The 16,287-nt window shown below is 44.1% G+C and overlaps 1 protein-coding gene across 1 annotated transcript; it reads right to left on the bottom strand.

Moving 5' to 3' along the window:
* Window positions 1-7: 7 nt before the first annotated feature.
* On the bottom strand, window positions 8-15,056 carry LOC137890812 (disintegrin and metalloproteinase domain-containing protein 12-like). The gene is made up of 20 exons (XM_068735045.1): window positions 12,995-15,056; window positions 12,638-12,703; window positions 12,457-12,528; window positions 12,197-12,366; window positions 12,036-12,120; window positions 11,514-11,662; window positions 10,583-10,760; window positions 10,334-10,426; window positions 10,032-10,227; window positions 9,643-9,751; window positions 9,286-9,481; window positions 9,056-9,133; window positions 8,688-8,799; window positions 8,464-8,617; window positions 6,147-6,255; window positions 4,891-4,956; window positions 3,367-3,414; window positions 1,914-1,979; window positions 1,176-1,309; window positions 8-963 (listed from the first exon to the last, which is right to left on the bottom strand). Exons 1-20 carry the CDS (start codon window positions 13,298-13,300, stop codon window positions 900-902), a joined length of 2,451 nt encoding a protein of 816 aa, XP_068591146.1. The 5' UTR covers window positions 13,301-15,056; the 3' UTR covers window positions 8-899.
* Window positions 15,057-16,287: the final 1,231 nt, after the last annotated feature.

Raw genomic sequence — 16,287 nt, 5'->3', positions numbered from 1 at the left:
AAACCTTTATACCATCATTTGATCTCAAGTCTTCAGACCGGTCCTCTTCTGGTGAAGAACTCTTTAAACCATCTGATGATGACTCAATAATAATAAACGTTGACTTCATCAGAAGAAGATTAGAAGATTAGAACTCCATGATGATGTCATCTACTCCTTTATTTATTAGTTCTACATTCTGTGGTTTTCTAAAAAATCAAGTTTGAAAGTGAAAAAATATTTCTCATGACACTCCTCAGGGAGGGTCCAGTAGGTCCAGTAGAGGGTCCACAGAGGGTCCTGTAGGTCCAGTAGAGGGTCCAGTAGAGGGTCCTATAGAGGGTTCTGTAGCAGAGGGTCCAGCAGAGGGTCCAGCAGAAGGTCCTGTAAAGGGCCCTGTAGAGGGTCCTGTAGACAGTCCTGTAGAGGGTCCACAGAGGGTCCTGTAGTAGAGGGTCCTGTAGAGAGTCCTGTAGAGGGTCCACAGAGGGTCCTGTAGTAGAGGGTCCTGTAGTAGAGGGTCCTGTAGCAGAGGTTCCTATAGAGGGTCCTGTAGAGGGTCCTATAGAGGGTCCAGTAGGTCCTGCAGAGGGCCCCAGACCACAGTTTGAGAACCCCTCTGCTACTTTTTACTGTTATCACAGGTTCGATCCTTGAGCAAGGCACTGAACCCCTGTTGGGGCGCTGAACTAATGACACCAAGACACTTCATGCAGCTGTGGGTCAGAGGTCTGAGGTCGAAAGGTCAAGTCCAGAGTGTCCCGGTGCTGCTGAGCAAGGCACGTTAACATCTATATACAGAGAGAATCAGACGACTGAGTGCAAAGTGGGTAATAAAGTCATCTTCATCTTCTTCATCTTCATCTTCTTCATGTTCTATGTGAACGTCTTCAGATTAAATGTCTCTGGAGACGAGTCAGCTAAAGAGGAGACGAGTCCACTTTGAGAGGGTCAGAGGGTCGAGAGGGAGGAAGAGGAGGTCGTCTGCAGAGAGACAATGACATGTTTATGTTTTATTATTTAGATGAAAACTTATAATATTCTGACAATAAAGTCACAATATTTAGAAAATAAATCTAAAACGTCGCAACTTTAGGACTTGCCCCCCCTCAGGGTCTGAGTCTCGTGGTAACTATTACTAGTTATTAACTAGTTATTAGCTAGTTATTAACTAGTAATTGGTGGGACGGTCGTACCTGTTGCCTCCGGCTCTGTGTTGTGGTGGTTTGGTGGCGGCGGCGTATCCGGGGTGGGGGGGGATGAGGGGATGGGTCGGGGGGGGCAGCAGGCGGGGCTTAATGGGCACCACAGGTTTGAGTGAAACAGGAACCTGAAGAGAGGATCATGGGAAATAAACAGGAAGCTCAGTGCAGCAAAGTTTATGAGTTCCTCTTCTTCCACAGATCAATGATTGACTTCATTTATTCTGATTATAAGTTATTTAAACTTTTATTCATTGTTTTTAATGTACCATCATCAAAACTCAACACTTCCTGCAACTATACTTCAAATTAAAAGCCTTTAGCAGCTGAAAAAGCTTTCCTGGCCAACTTTTATTGTGAAACATCTACAGGAAGTGATTTTCACTGATGGTACGGACAGAAAACAGCAACGTAGAGCCGAGTGTTATTAATGAATTAGTGAATAAAAACAGCAGCAGTGTTGTGAGCACAGAGTGTCACATGACTCTGCTTGTAAATGGCAAGCCCGATGCTCACTTTTGTCACTGAACGCACCACAGCTGTCGGGTATCGTGATGTCAGATCTCAGAATACGTGACCAACCAATCACAGCTCACCTGGTTCTCTGATTCAACCAGTGAAATCATCTCAATCAGGACCAACGATTCACATCCTTTTCAACATGCTGAGTGCATGAGAGCTATGTGTTAACAGCTACGTGCTAACAGCTAGCAGCTAGCAGGTGTGGTGTACCTGTCCAGGTGCGAGGGGGTCGGGGGGGAGGGGCTTGTTGGGCGGAGCCGGTCGACTCCCCAGCAGCTGGAGGGTTAGTGAGGAGGAAGAGGAAGATGAGACGAGGAAGTCAGGAGGAAAACAGAAACAACGTGCTGCGTTCATCATTAGTGCAGCATGCAGACCAAAGAGTAAACACAGGAAGAAGAATCATGCTGAAGTACTCAGATCTTTATACAGTTAAAAGTACTAATACAACAGTGTACAAATACTCTGTTACAAGTAAACCTCAACTGCATTCAAAACTTTTATTCAAGTTAATATATTTAAAGTACCAAAAGTAAAAGTACTCACGAACCCATGAATTATAAACAGGCCTCTATAAATCAATCCATTATTTATGTATCCATATATTATATAAGATCTTAAAGCATCTAGAAGGTTTCCTTTGTTTCATAAATGAGTCTTTTCATTTCCTCAAGCAAACAGAAACCTTTCGTGTTAAATTCACTGTCTTTAGTTTCAGTAGGAACATTCAGCTCCCTCATGAGGCTCAAAGCTGAACTGCAGATAGAAAAGAAAGACGAGAGATTCAAAGAAAATCTCCTGCGACCACCTGAGGGTCCCGACCCAGTGCTTGTGAACGACTGATTTACATGATATGAATGTGTTGTATTCATGTGTTCATCACTTTAATGACTTTATATTAATCTTTAATATGACATCATCATTTATTAGTTGATCAATAATCTGAAAATGTAGAGCGAAGAATATAATATTTACTCTGAGACGTAAAGAAGTATAAAGCAGTAGAAAATGGAAATACTCGAGTAATATTTGGAGGTACTTGTACTTTACTTGAGTCTATTTCCTGCTACTTTATACTTCTACTTGTCGTCTCATAGAGCTGAGAGACAAACAGGAAGTAAGAGGACAGGTTGGTGCTTTGAGTCCAAACTGTCTCTGTACTAGTACTAGTTACTAGTTAACAGTACTCTGTACTATTTAATATCACTAGTTAGCAGTACTCTGTACTAGTTACTAGTGTTAGTTACTAGTTAGCAGTACTCTGTACTATTTAATGTTACTAGTTAGCAGTACTCTGTACTAGTTACTAGTGTTAGTTATTAGTTAGCAGTACTCTGTACTATTTAATGTTACTAGTTAGCAGTACTCTGTATTAGTTAGCAGTACTCTGTACTATTTAATGTTACTAGTTAGCAGTACTCTGTACTAGTTAGCAGTACCCTGTACTATTTAATATCACTAGTTAGCAGTACTCTGTACTAGTTACTAGTGTTAGTTACTAGTTAGCAGTACTCTGTACTATTTAATGTTACTAGTTAGCAGTCTATACTAGTTACTTATACTAGTTATTAGTACTAGTAACCAGTACTCTGTACTGGTTACTAGTTAGTACCCTGACACACAGCTGGGTGTGAACACAGACAGAAACACGACAGGTAGACTGTACCTGGTCGGGGGGGTCGGGGGGCAGAGGTCTGGTGGGGGGGGCAGCTCTCTGTGTGAGGGTTAGAGCAGCAGGAATAAAAGAGTAGAAGAGCAGCAGGAATAAAAAAGCAGAAGAAGAGCAGCAGGAATACAAGAGTAGAAGAAGAGAAGCAGGAATAAAAGAGTAGAAGAAGAGCAGCAGGAATAAAAGAGTAGAAGAAGAGAAGCAGGAATAAAAGAGCAGAAGAAGAGCAGCAGGAATAAAAGAATAGAAGAAGAGAAGCAGGAATAAAAGAGCAGAAGAAGAGCAGCAGGTCAGAGACACTTAATCTGAGAGTATCATAAAGACTCTTTTGATCTCTGAACAACATAAAGTCACATTTCCTGTTTGTTCACTTCTGATCCTGACGGTACGGAGAGGTCAGAGGTCAGTGAAACACTGATTCAGGGGAACTCGTCTCTCTGTTAAACTCGAGGAGGTGAAACTAAACTACATTTAGTCATTTTTCATGTAAGGACGAGTTCAAACAATATTAGTTTTTATATTTATAAAAAGTCTTTTGTGTGAATGTGTTCCTCGACTCTGTTTCAGATCAGATCCAAAGGTTTGGATCCATGAAAACAAGTCAAACAGAAGAAGAAGAACTGGACCAGAACAACAACAACAACAACATGACAACAACACGACAACAACACAACGACGTCAAGACGACAACAACACGACAAGACGACAAGAAGACAACAACACAAGGACGACGTCAAGACGACAACAACACAACAACAAGACAACAACAACACAACGACGTCAAGACGACAACAACACAACGACGACGTCAAGACGACAACACAACGACGTCAAGACGACAACAACACAACAAGACGACAACAACGCAACAACAACACAACAACGTCAAGACGACAACAACACGACAACAAGACAACAACAACACGTCAAGATGACAACAAGACAACAACAACAACACGACAACAACACGACAACAACACAACGACGTCAAGACAACAAGACGACAACACAACAACAAGACGACAACACAACAACAACAAGACGACGACAACATGACAAGACGACAACACAACGACAAGACGACAACAACATGACAAGACGACAACAACAAGACGACAACACAACGACAAGACGACAACAACACAACAACACGACAACACGACAACAAGACAACAACTAGACAACAACTAGACGACAACAACACGACGACAAGACGACGACAACAACAAGACGACAACACAACGACAAGACGACAACTACAAGACGACAACAACACGACACAACAAGATGACAACAACACGACAACAAGACAACAAGACGACAACAACACAACAACTAGACGACAACACAACGACAACAAGACGACAACACAACGACAAGGCAACAACTACAAGACGACAACAACACGACAACAACACGACACAACAAGACGACAACAACACGACAACAACACGACAACAACAAGACACTGATCGATCGGATCGATCGACACAGACGTTAAGGCCTTTCGGGGGAGGTTACCTGCGGGGGTTTTAGGGCGGGGTCAGGGGGGAGTGGCTTAGTGGGAGGAGCAGGTCTGTCATGAACCTGATAGGAGAGAGAAACAGGAAGCAGAGAGACAGCTGATAGCAGGAAAAAGGTCAAAGGTCAAAACAAGCAGATGTGTTAATGTGAGCTCACAGGAAGGAAGAAAAAAAAACATCTGCAGCTGTGATGTCACTTCCTGTCACAATAAATGCTGTTTGCAGCAGGAGAGTCTGGAACCACAACTTCCAGGTTTCTGATCCAGACCTCACCTTCACTCAACAGTTTGTTCAGTGTTTAAATCCAGATGTAACGAAAAGATCTAATACATCTGTTTTTAGGGAATAGACACTAAAAACATATATATATTTATATATATATAAATATATACTATATATTTATATATAAATATATACTATATATTTATATATAAATATATATCATTAAAGGTTTTATTCTGAATATAGCCTTTTCTTGATATTCTTCAGGTTTTAGCAGCAGTCTGTGGACTTTTAAAGCAGCACATTTAGAACGTACGTCTGTGTTTCCTGTTCACGGCGTCAGAGTTTGTTCTTGTTCAGAGTCGTAAAAAGAAAAGCTTGAAGAACTCAGCGAGCAGGAAAAGTTATGTACAGGACGTATAAACGTGAGCGGCTGCATGTAAACAAGATTATTAGTGGAATATTAATTAGGGAATAGTATGCTTTTTCAGAAAAAGGGCAAAATCCAGATACAGAAAGTATGTTTTCTGTTTGTTTGTGATTAATTTCTTCAGATGTTAGTAGAAGAGGTGACGCTCAGGACAAACGTTCGGGGGGCTGACGTTACGTTTCTAGATTAACATGAAACAAATAAGTTAAAAAAACTAAACAAGAATAACCAATAAAATGAAGAGCAAACAACATAAATCAATGATGAAATAATATTAAATATTTATGTCCCATAAGGAACAAGAAGAACTTAAATGGTCGTACCTCATCTCCATAATTCAAACTATTAACTCAACATTCATCATTTAAACTAGTAAACAAACACACCAGTGCTCTTCAGTTCAACCTAAATATGTTAATCTGATGTAACTTAAACCATCTCTGTATCTCTGTACCTCTTAAAAATAATCTTCTGGATCCATATTTGAACCCCACTAATTAAAATACGCCTGCTCTTCATAGTTCATACCAACTCAAAGCTCTTTTTAATGTAACTAACTACTTTTAAATGACCTAAATGATTTCCTGACTCTGTGAGGTTACCTCTTTAGTGGGCGGAGTCAGCGGGATGTCGGTCGGGGGGTTCAGGTGGTACCTCAGAGGTCGGACCTGCTCTCCGTTACGGCCGTCCACTCGCTCCATCACCGGCGTCCTGACCAAAGAAACACATCATCGGTTTCATCGTCACACATCGTTCTATAGTGATGCATTCAAGGACGCTCAGACATGTGAGAACTCACATTTCTCTAATGTGATAGTTTGTGTTATTCTGCGATGTTTTAAAGCGACATTATGGAACTATTTTATCTTAAAATATCAGCTTCAACATCATGGTGATGCTACAGAGACTCGTACTAGAAACAGTCATTAACGCTCAGAAGGTTTTGATTACTTGCTGCTAAAGTAACGCTAACCGCTAACTGTAGCTAGTTAGCTCAGTTAGCCGTGCTGCCGGGAGCTGAGAGTGGTGGTGTTGTTTACACCGCTAGACGATATTGTTCAGAAAGCAGATCTTTAAAAACTAAAACAAGTTAAAGAGGTCATTGATTTCTCTCTTTATCCGTTTTATCTTAACAAAAACTGCCTTGATTCAAGTTTCTCATCAAAAACTACATTTTACAAGATTGCATTTGAACGCATCATAATTTCTTCGCACTGTAGTATTTTTTTACTGAATAGAGCTTGAACGCATCATAATGTAACGCCATGCAACGTTAACGTTAGCGGTTAGCTCCGTTATTTATCCAAGCAGGACTGTGCTGCTCACCGGCTGCCAACAGATAATCGCTAACGTTAACTAGCATTAGCTAACATTAGCTAATTAGTAATATTGCAAATAAAAGTGTAAACTTTTGATGAACGGAGTAAAATCTTCATCTTCGTAGATAAAACAGACGTTGACGTAATTTGCAGTTTAAAAAAAGGTAACACATGTCAGTATACTCATGTGATTTTAATGATCCAGTGACCACAGCAGATCTAAAAACATCAAACGATGACGAACACGTCACACATCTCCAGTTATCACACCACATGTCACATGACAACACCACGAGTTCAGGGCCCGCTCTGCAGTGGGAACTATCAGGTCTCTCTCACATGTAGAGATGTGTCCTCCAATTAGAAACACAAACTGAACTTCAGACTTAAAGCTGCAGCTCCGTGGTCTCTCTCTTCTGTTGTCTCCACATGGCTCTCAACATGGCGACAGCTGAGACTCTATTCTCAGGTAGACATCACTCCGCTCATCTTTACATAACTAACAACTGTGTTCATGTATGTATGACTGTATTAACACTCTGAAGGTCCTGTAGAGACCCTTTAAGCTTTGAGGACTTCATTACCCAGAATCCTCTCTGACCCGGCTGACGTTTCACCACACAGCTGTCTCACGATGCAGATGATTAGCTTGATTTCTGGTTTGTGACGAGGCTGACTGAGTGAGACTGGCTGGAGGGATCTGGATCCGTGCAGCTTTAAGGTCTGAGGTGGATTTCCTCTGCAGGTGTGATCAGGTCTGAGGGGATCGTCAGCGAGGTGAAGATTTAAACCAGGTATAACATGTATGTAGAGCTAACGTTAGCATCATTAGCTCGTCTCTCAGCTCCTCCAGGACGTGCTGAGATGTTAAACGTGAAGCTGCTTCAATCAGAGGAGGAGACCTCTGTGGGTAAAACCTCCTGGACCACGAAGACAACAACTCCCATGATCCTCTGCTGCTACAACACGTCAACAAACCGCGTGCTTTGGCAGAAAATTAAATATTGTACCTTTGAATCTGTCGGACAGTAAAAGCTTCACCTCTCTGACTCTACGGGGACAGACTACAGATCAGGACCCAGCAGGTCCCAGCAGGACCAGAAGGACCTGTAGTACCTGGAGACGTGGAGGGGGTCTAACTCCAGACCCAACATCTCCAAGTGAGTCACACTGCATCATGGGTAAGAAGACAAACCAGACTCAAACCAGTGTTTAAGGGTAAATATTTAAACTGTTAAAAACACATATTCAGCTTTGTTTAAGTATTTGTCAACAACCATATAAAAAGGTGCAAAAATAATAATTATAATAATTATTATAATTATTATTTTATGAAAACAAAATTGCAGGAAAAGTGTCAAAATGTTTCAATAAAAAGTCATAACTTTAACAAAATATAGTTAGATTTTTCTAAATAAAAACTATACGTGTTATAAATCATGTATTAATGTTTTATGACTCTTTATGAATGAACAGATTAATGTTGAAACTATTTTAGAAAACATATTTTCATCTAAAACTCAACATGATGAAATAACACACACACACACACACACACACACACACACACACACACACACACACACACACTCAGCGTTACCGGTTGTGCTGTCGAGCTTTATGAAGCGGGCTGTCGGGTCCTAAACACAGGAACCTCCGGCGGAAGCGAGGGAAGCGCAGGGCGAGGAAGAGGAGCACCACGGGCAGGACGAAGAGGAAGATGACGAGCAGAGCCACTCGGACCGGGTCGGACTCTGAACAGAGAGCACAGCGTGAGGCGGACTCGCAGCAGAACGCGGCTCGGTCGGTCGGTCGGTGACGTACCTCCAGCGGCTCGGGCCGGTCCGCTGTCCACGCTGCCCCCGTGACCCGAGTACCTGCAGTCAGGTGGAGCCCAGCCCACCGCACAGTGACAGTTCTTGTTGCTGTTACACACCTGGAACACACACACACACACACACACACACACACACACACACACACACACACACGCTGAAGACTACAGGACCCATAATGCATTTCTCTAGAAGAGTAGTCATTTTCTCATAGACTTCTATACAACCAGAGGAGTCGCCCCCTGGTGGACACTAGAGAGAATGCAGCTTTAACACATGAAGCGTTGGCTTCACTCGGTATATAATAATAATGTGATATGAGTAGAAGTGACTCTTATGATCTGATACTCCACTCACCCCGTGACCGTTGCACTTCCTGCGACATTCATCCACCTCGAACACTGACTCGTCCTGACACTTCTGGTTCAAACACGCCTAAAAACACAAAATCACTTTCAAACATTTAACAAATTTGAGAAAGTTCTATTAAAATAGAATCTTTACAGGATCTAGATGATCAAAGATGATTCATATTCTTTCATATATTCTCCTTTGTACATCAGATTTTACAGATAAAGCCGTCTGACCTTTCCGAGGCTGCAGGCGGTGCCCTGGGCCACGGTGGCGGGGTCCGACACGTCGTCTCCCAGGTGGAAGAAGGTTCCTCTGCAGACCAGGTCGCTGTGGTTGAAGCGGACCGTGGTGGTGAGGATCTCTGCGTTGGTGCCCAGCAGGGGGCGTTCCCTCCCTCCCTGACACTGGATGCGGCCGCAGTGGACGTCACTGAAAAACAGACAGGAAGTGGTGTCAGCGGAGGCTGGGCGGGGCTTATACTTAGAGGCGTCACAGGATGTGTCGGCATGAAGACACGGACACAATAACTGTGTGTGTAATGTGTGTACTCTATGTACTGTGTGTACTCTCTGTGTACTGTGTGTACTCACGACTTTCCACAGGGGATGTAGGAGCCGTTGGTCAGCTGACCACAGTTCCCAAATTTGTTTCCTTGTTTGTTGACTGATGAGAAACAGACAGGTGGAGCGCTGGTGGCATCTGAGGACAGACAGAGAGAGACAGAGAGACAGAGAGAGAGAGAGAGAGAGAGAGAGAGAGAGAGAGAGAGAGAGAGAGAGAGAGAGAGACAGACAGACAGGTCAGTATGGTATTTACCAAAGTATATACTGGTTCAGTATTAACTAGATTAGCTGTAGTTGAACCAGTATAAACTGGTTTAGCTGAAGTTGAACCAGTATAAACTGGTTTTAGCTGTAGTTGAACCAGTATAAAGTGGTTTAGCTGTAGTTGAACCAGTATAAACTGGTTTTAGTCTTACTGGGTCCCCACAGCATCTGGCACTGGGTGTGCATGCTGGCACAGACTCCTTCGTAGCAGTAGGAGGCGTCGTCCTCACAGGGCTCCCCGTTCTGCAGGAAGACGTTGGGGGGGCAGTAAGGGGAGGAGCCTGTGCAGAACTCTGGGAGGTCGCACTCTCCAAGAGGATCACGACACACCGAACCTGCAGCCTGCAGCTGAGGAGGGAGGAGGAGCTTAGACCAATACACACGTGTGTGTAAGTGTGTGTGTGTGTGTGTGTGTGTGTGTGTGTGTGTGTGTGTGTGTGTGTGTCAGTCGGACCTTGCAGTCGTGACAGCAGATGCCGTCAGATGAACACTGAGCTCCAGAAACCAGCCGACAGGTGGAGGCGTTGCAGCAGGGGTCCTCACACTCCTGACCAATCAGAGCACAGCAACACATCAACAGGAAGAACATCACTAAGACACAAGAGTGGACCTGCGTCCTGATTGGACCGTTTCAATCATCACTGTAGAAAACTAACAGACAGACAGACAGACAGACACAGAGTCAGACAGACAGACGGCTCACCTCCACCAGCCCACAGTCACACTCCTCCCCCGTCTCCACATACAGGTTCCCACAGCGAGGTCCTCCCAGAAGACGGTCTGGTGTCGGGATGTTGAACAGACACATCCCTCCTCCATGCAGCAGGCTGACAGACAGGTCTGCAGCGCTGCAGCTGCTGAACTGCTGCCCCGGCATGAAGCTGGAGGCCACAGGGAGCGAGCATAGACCCGGGTTAGATATTCTGGTTCTGACCCGGGTTAGATATTCTGGTACTGACCCGGGTTAGATATTCTGGTACTGACCCGGTTAATATAATCTGGTACTGACACGGGTTAGATATTCTGGTACTGAACCGGGTTAGATATTCTGGTACTGACCCGGTTAATATAATCTGGTACTGAACCGGGTTTGATAATCTGGAACTGACCCGGGTTAGATATTCTGGTACTGACCCGGGTTAGATATTCTGGTACTGACCCGGTTAATATAATCTGGTACTGACCCGGGTTAGATATTCTGGTACTGACCCGGTTAATATAATCTGGTACTGACCCGGGTTAGATAATCTGGTACTGACCCGGGTTATATATTCTGGTACTGACTCGGGTTAGATAATCTGGTACTGACCCGGGTTAGATATTCTGGTACTGACCCGGTTAATATAATCTGGTACTGACACGGGTTAGATAATCTGGTACTGAACCGGGTTTGATAATCTGGTACTGACCCGGGTTATATATTCTGGTACTGACTCGGGTTAGATAATCTGGTACTGACCCGGGTTAGATAATCTGGTACTGACCCAGGTTATATATTCTGGTACTGACCCGGGTTAGATAATCTGGTACTGACCCGAGTTAGATATTCTGGTACTGACCCGGGTTAGATAATCTGGTACTGACCCAGGTTATATATTCTGGTACTGACCCGGGTTAGATATTCTGGTACTGACCCGGTAGACGGCTCCATGATACATCCTCCGAGCCGCCGTTCGTTCTGACAGGAGCAGCGTCGCTCGGCGGTGTCGTGACTCATCCCCAAGTTGTGACCGAGCTCATGAGCAACAGTGGAGGCCACGCCCAGAACACTAACCAGGTGGTCCTGAGAGACAGACAGGTGTTCAGAGAGACAGACAGGTGTTCAGAGACAGATGTTCAGAGAGACAGACAGGTGGTCAGAGCGACGGGTGTTCAGAGAGACAGACAGGTGGTCGGATGGACAAGTGTTCAGAGAGACAGACAGGTGTTCAGAGAGACAGACAAGTGTTCAGAGAGACAGACAGGTGTTCAGAGAGACAGACAAGTGTTCAGAGAGACAGACAGGTGTTCAGAGAGACAGACAGGTGTTCAGTCAGACAGTTATTCTGGTTCTGACCCGGGTTAGGTATTGTGGTTCTGGGTTTTGGGTTAAATCCACAACATCTAAACACACTGTTTCCTGTTTCTAAACTTCAAAGTAAAAGGTGCTGACTCACCACGTTGACTCCACCGGACCGGTCTCTGGAGCACATGGACGACTGAGAGGCCATCCCCACCGTGGTGCCGTCGAACGAGCCGCCCCTGAGAAACACAAAGTCAAGACCCGTCACATACCCGGACCGGATCAGAACCGGAAGCTTTTATTTTGTTAACCTACATGACGAGCTGGGCATTGTCGTGGCGGAGGCGCGGCAGCAGCTCTCTGGTCCTCCAGTCCAGGAAGTGGTTGAGGGTGTCGGTGGGACTCTTCTCCACCAGGATCTTGTCTCGGTCGCTCCAGATCTCCAGACCGGTCAGCGCCACGCGGACGTTCAGAGGACGGTAGAACTGGAGAGAAACAACAACAAACACGGCTCGAGTTCTTCTTCTTCTGCACATTTAACAAAGACGGCTTTACGGTGACGTGGAGGCTCTCACCCAGTCCACCTGATTGGCCACGTCCAGCATGCGGTAGATGATCGTCTTATTGTTCTTCTGGTAGTTCAGGAACTGGGAAAACACAGAAATAAACTTCTGTATTTTATATATATATATATATATATATATATATATATATATAGTAATAATATTCAGCTCTTTATTACAGATGATCACTGACCTCCTGGTGATCGACCACCAGCACCAGCTCGATGTATTTGGTCTCAGACAGGATGTCTCTCCTCCTCTGCACACAGAACAAATACATATAAAATATCTCATACAGGTACTGCTGATACTACCCAGAGTACTACTCAGAGTACTAACTATGACACTACTATCCAAAAACTGATCCAGAATCTAAAAGTCAGTTTAAAGTGTGATCCTTGACTTCAGAGCTCTGTGATTGGACGTTTTAATCATCACTGTAGAACAGACAGACAGGCAGACAGGTATAGAGACAGACAGACAGACAGGTATAGAGACAGACAGACAGACAGACAGGTATAGAGACAGACAGGTTCGTGGTCTGTCTCACCCGGTGTGTGTGTGTGTGTGTGGCGCTGTGGAGCGGAGGTACAGCGGTGTGTGAGACTCCACAACCTCCGGCACCGTCGCCCTCCAGAGGGGTGGTGGAGAACAGCAGGTGAACTCCTCCTTCTTCTTCACCTCCTCCTCCTCCTCCTCCGCTCCCTCCACTCCCGTCACCCTCCTCCTCCCCCCCCCTCCCCTGCTGGTGGGGGTGCAGGTCCTCCTGAGGCTGCAGCTCAAAGCTCAGCGTGGAGTTGAAGGCGATGAGGCCGCTGCAGGAGGAGACACAGGAAGAGTCAGATATCATGAGCATCGAACAGGTGACGTCTTCTGATGACGTCAGCAGACAGGACGTGATGTCAGGGACAGGACGTGATGTTAGGAGACAGGAAGTGATGTCAGGGACAGGATGTGATGTTAGGAGACAGGACGTGATGTCAGGGACAGGACGTGATGTCAGGAGACAGGACGTGATGTCAAAAGACAGGACGTGATGTCAAAAGACAGGACGTGATGTCAGGGACAGGACGTGATGTTAGGAGACAGGACGTGATGTCAGGGACAGGACGTGATGTCAGGAGACAGGACGTGATGTCAAAAGACAGGACGTGATGTTAGGAGACAGGACGTGATGTCAGGGACAGGACGTGATGTCAGGGACAGGACGTGATGTCAAAAGACAGGACGTGATGTCAAAAGACAGGACGTGATGTCAGCAGACAGGACGTGATGTCAAAAGACAGGACGTGATGTTAGGAGACAGGACGTGATGTCAGGGACAGGACGTGATGTCAGGGACAGGACGTGATGTCAAAAGACAGGACGTGATGTCAGCAGACAGGACGTGATGTCAAAAGACAGGACGTGATGTCAAAAGACAGGACGTGATGTTAGGAGACAGGACGTGATGTCAGGGACAGGACGTGATGTCAAAAGACAGGACGTGATGTCAGCAGACAGGACGTGATGTCAGCAGACAGGAAGTAAAGCACATGATGCATAACGAGAGAGAAGATTCACTCTGAGTGATTACAATAAGTGTTGGAAAGTAAATTTGTACTTTTATTCCTTTTACTGTACTGTGTATGTACTTGTACTTCACTTGAATATTTGTATCTCATGCCACATCAGTAATAATGTTAATGTATGTAAGTAATTATGTAAATAAAGGTTTTATAGTTTTTTAAAGTTTGCTCTCAATAACCAGATTAAGCTAACGTTCCTAATCCTCCGTGTGTTGATGTGGTTCACAGAGGTCTCTGTGTAGTCCACAGAAGTGGACCAGGTCCTCTTCACGTGAGCCTGTACACACTGACCCTGCTGAGGCCTCCTGAGGCTGTGAGCCGCTAGAGGCGGGGGGTCAGAGCTGATCCGGATCGGTTTAACCTGCAGAGGAACGCTGACGTCGTCGCGTTTATTTCTGCTGAGTGCAGCACAGAAACACAAAGACCTGGACCTCAGGAGATCCCGGACTCTGTACAAACCGGATCGGAGGTTCTTTAGGTTTTAAGAGATTTTCTTTCTCGTCGTGATGTAACCTGCTGCGAGTGTTTCGCTCTGTGATCAGATGAGGACACGTTTGTGTAGTGTTTGTGTATTTCTCAGGTTCAACTTCTAACGCTGCAAACAACAACTTAACGATACGTTTCTACAAACTCACTATCGGATGAAACATGGCGACGCCCACTTATGAAGGACGGCACTTCAACGTGTTCCTATTATAAATAATGTTATTATAAATAATGTCCTTTATTTCATGGTCTGGGTGAATACTGGATTCTGATTGGCTGCAGGGTGTCCATTAATTCCTGATACTTTTTGTTACTGACTTTGAATGTTGCTAGCATAACGTTAGCTTTATGTTAGCATAATGTTAGCTTTCAGTTCGCTTTATGTGAGCATGACGTCAGCTTTCAGTTAGCATAATGTTCGCATAATGTTAGCTTTTTCTTAGCATAACGTTAGCTTTATGTTAGACCGGAGTATGGAGCAGGTGCTCAGAGCCCCTCTGGACTGAGGGTATTAGTACTAGGTGTGTGTATTAGTACAAGATGTGTGTATTAGTACTAGGTGTGTGTATTAGTACTAGGTGTGTGTATTAGTACAAGGTGTGTGTATTAGTACTAGGTGTGTGTATTAGTACTAGGTGTGTGTATTAGTACAAGGTGTGTGTATTAGTACAAGGTGTGTGTATTAGTACTAAGTGTGTGTATTAGTACTAGGTGTGTGTATTAGTACAAGGTGTGTGTATTAGTACTAGGTGTGTGTATTAGTACTAGGTGTGTGTATTAGTACAAGGTGTGTGTATTAGTACTAAGTGTGTGTATTAGTACAAGGTGTGTGTATTAGTACTAGGTGTGTGTATTAGTACAAGGTGTGTGTATTAGTACTAAGTGTGTGTATTAGTACAAGGTGTGTGTATTAGTACAAGGTGTGTGTATTAGTACTAGGTGTGTGTATTAGTACAAGGTGTGTGTATTAGTACTAGGTGTGAGTATTAGTACTAGGTGTGTGTATTAGTACAAGGTGTGTGTATTAGTACAAGGTGTGTGTATTAGTACTAGGTGTGTGTATTAGTACAAGGTGTGTGTATTAGTACAAGGTGTGTGTATTAGTACTAGGTGTGTGTATTAGTACAAGGTGTGTGTATTAGTACTAAGTGTGTGTATTAGTACAAGGTGTGTGTATTAGTACTAGGTGTGTGTATTACTACAAGGTGTGTGTATTAGTACTAGGTGTGTGTATTAGTACTAGGTGTGTGTATTAGGACAAGGTGTGTGTATTAGTACAAGGTGTGTGTATTAGTACTAGGTGTGTGTATTAGTACAAGGTGTGTGTATTAGTACAAGGTGTGTGTATTAGTACTAGGTGTGTGTATTACTACAAGGTGTGTGTATTAGTACAAGGTGTGTGTATTAGTACTAGGTGTGTGTATTAGTACAAGGTGTGTGTATTAGTACTAAGTGTGTGTATTAGTACAAGGTGTGTGTATTAGTACAAGGTGTGTGTATTAGTACAAGGTGTGTGTATTAGTACTAGGTGTGTGTATTAGTACAAGGTGTGTGTATTAGTACTAGGTGTGTGTATTAGTACTAGGTGTGTGTATTAGGACAAGGTGTGTGTATTAGTACAAGGTGTGTGTATTAGTACTAGGTGTGTGTATTACTACAAGGTGTGTGTATTAGTACTAGGTGTGTGTATTACTACAAGGTGTGTGTATTAGTACAAGGTGTGTGTATTAGTACAAGGTGTGTGTATTAGTACTAGGTGTGTGTATTAGTACAAGGTGTGTGTATTAGT

Source organism: Cebidichthys violaceus, unplaced genomic scaffold (genome assembly GCF_023349555.1).
Source record: "Cebidichthys violaceus isolate CVI_PGR_0920_01 unplaced genomic scaffold, fCebVio1.0.p SCAF_691, whole genome shotgun sequence".
NCBI classification, from domain to species: domain Eukaryota; kingdom Metazoa; phylum Chordata; class Actinopteri; order Perciformes; family Stichaeidae; genus Cebidichthys; species Cebidichthys violaceus.
Note: the sequence above shows the minus strand (reverse complement) of the source record. Positions and strands in the feature narration are given on the sequence as shown.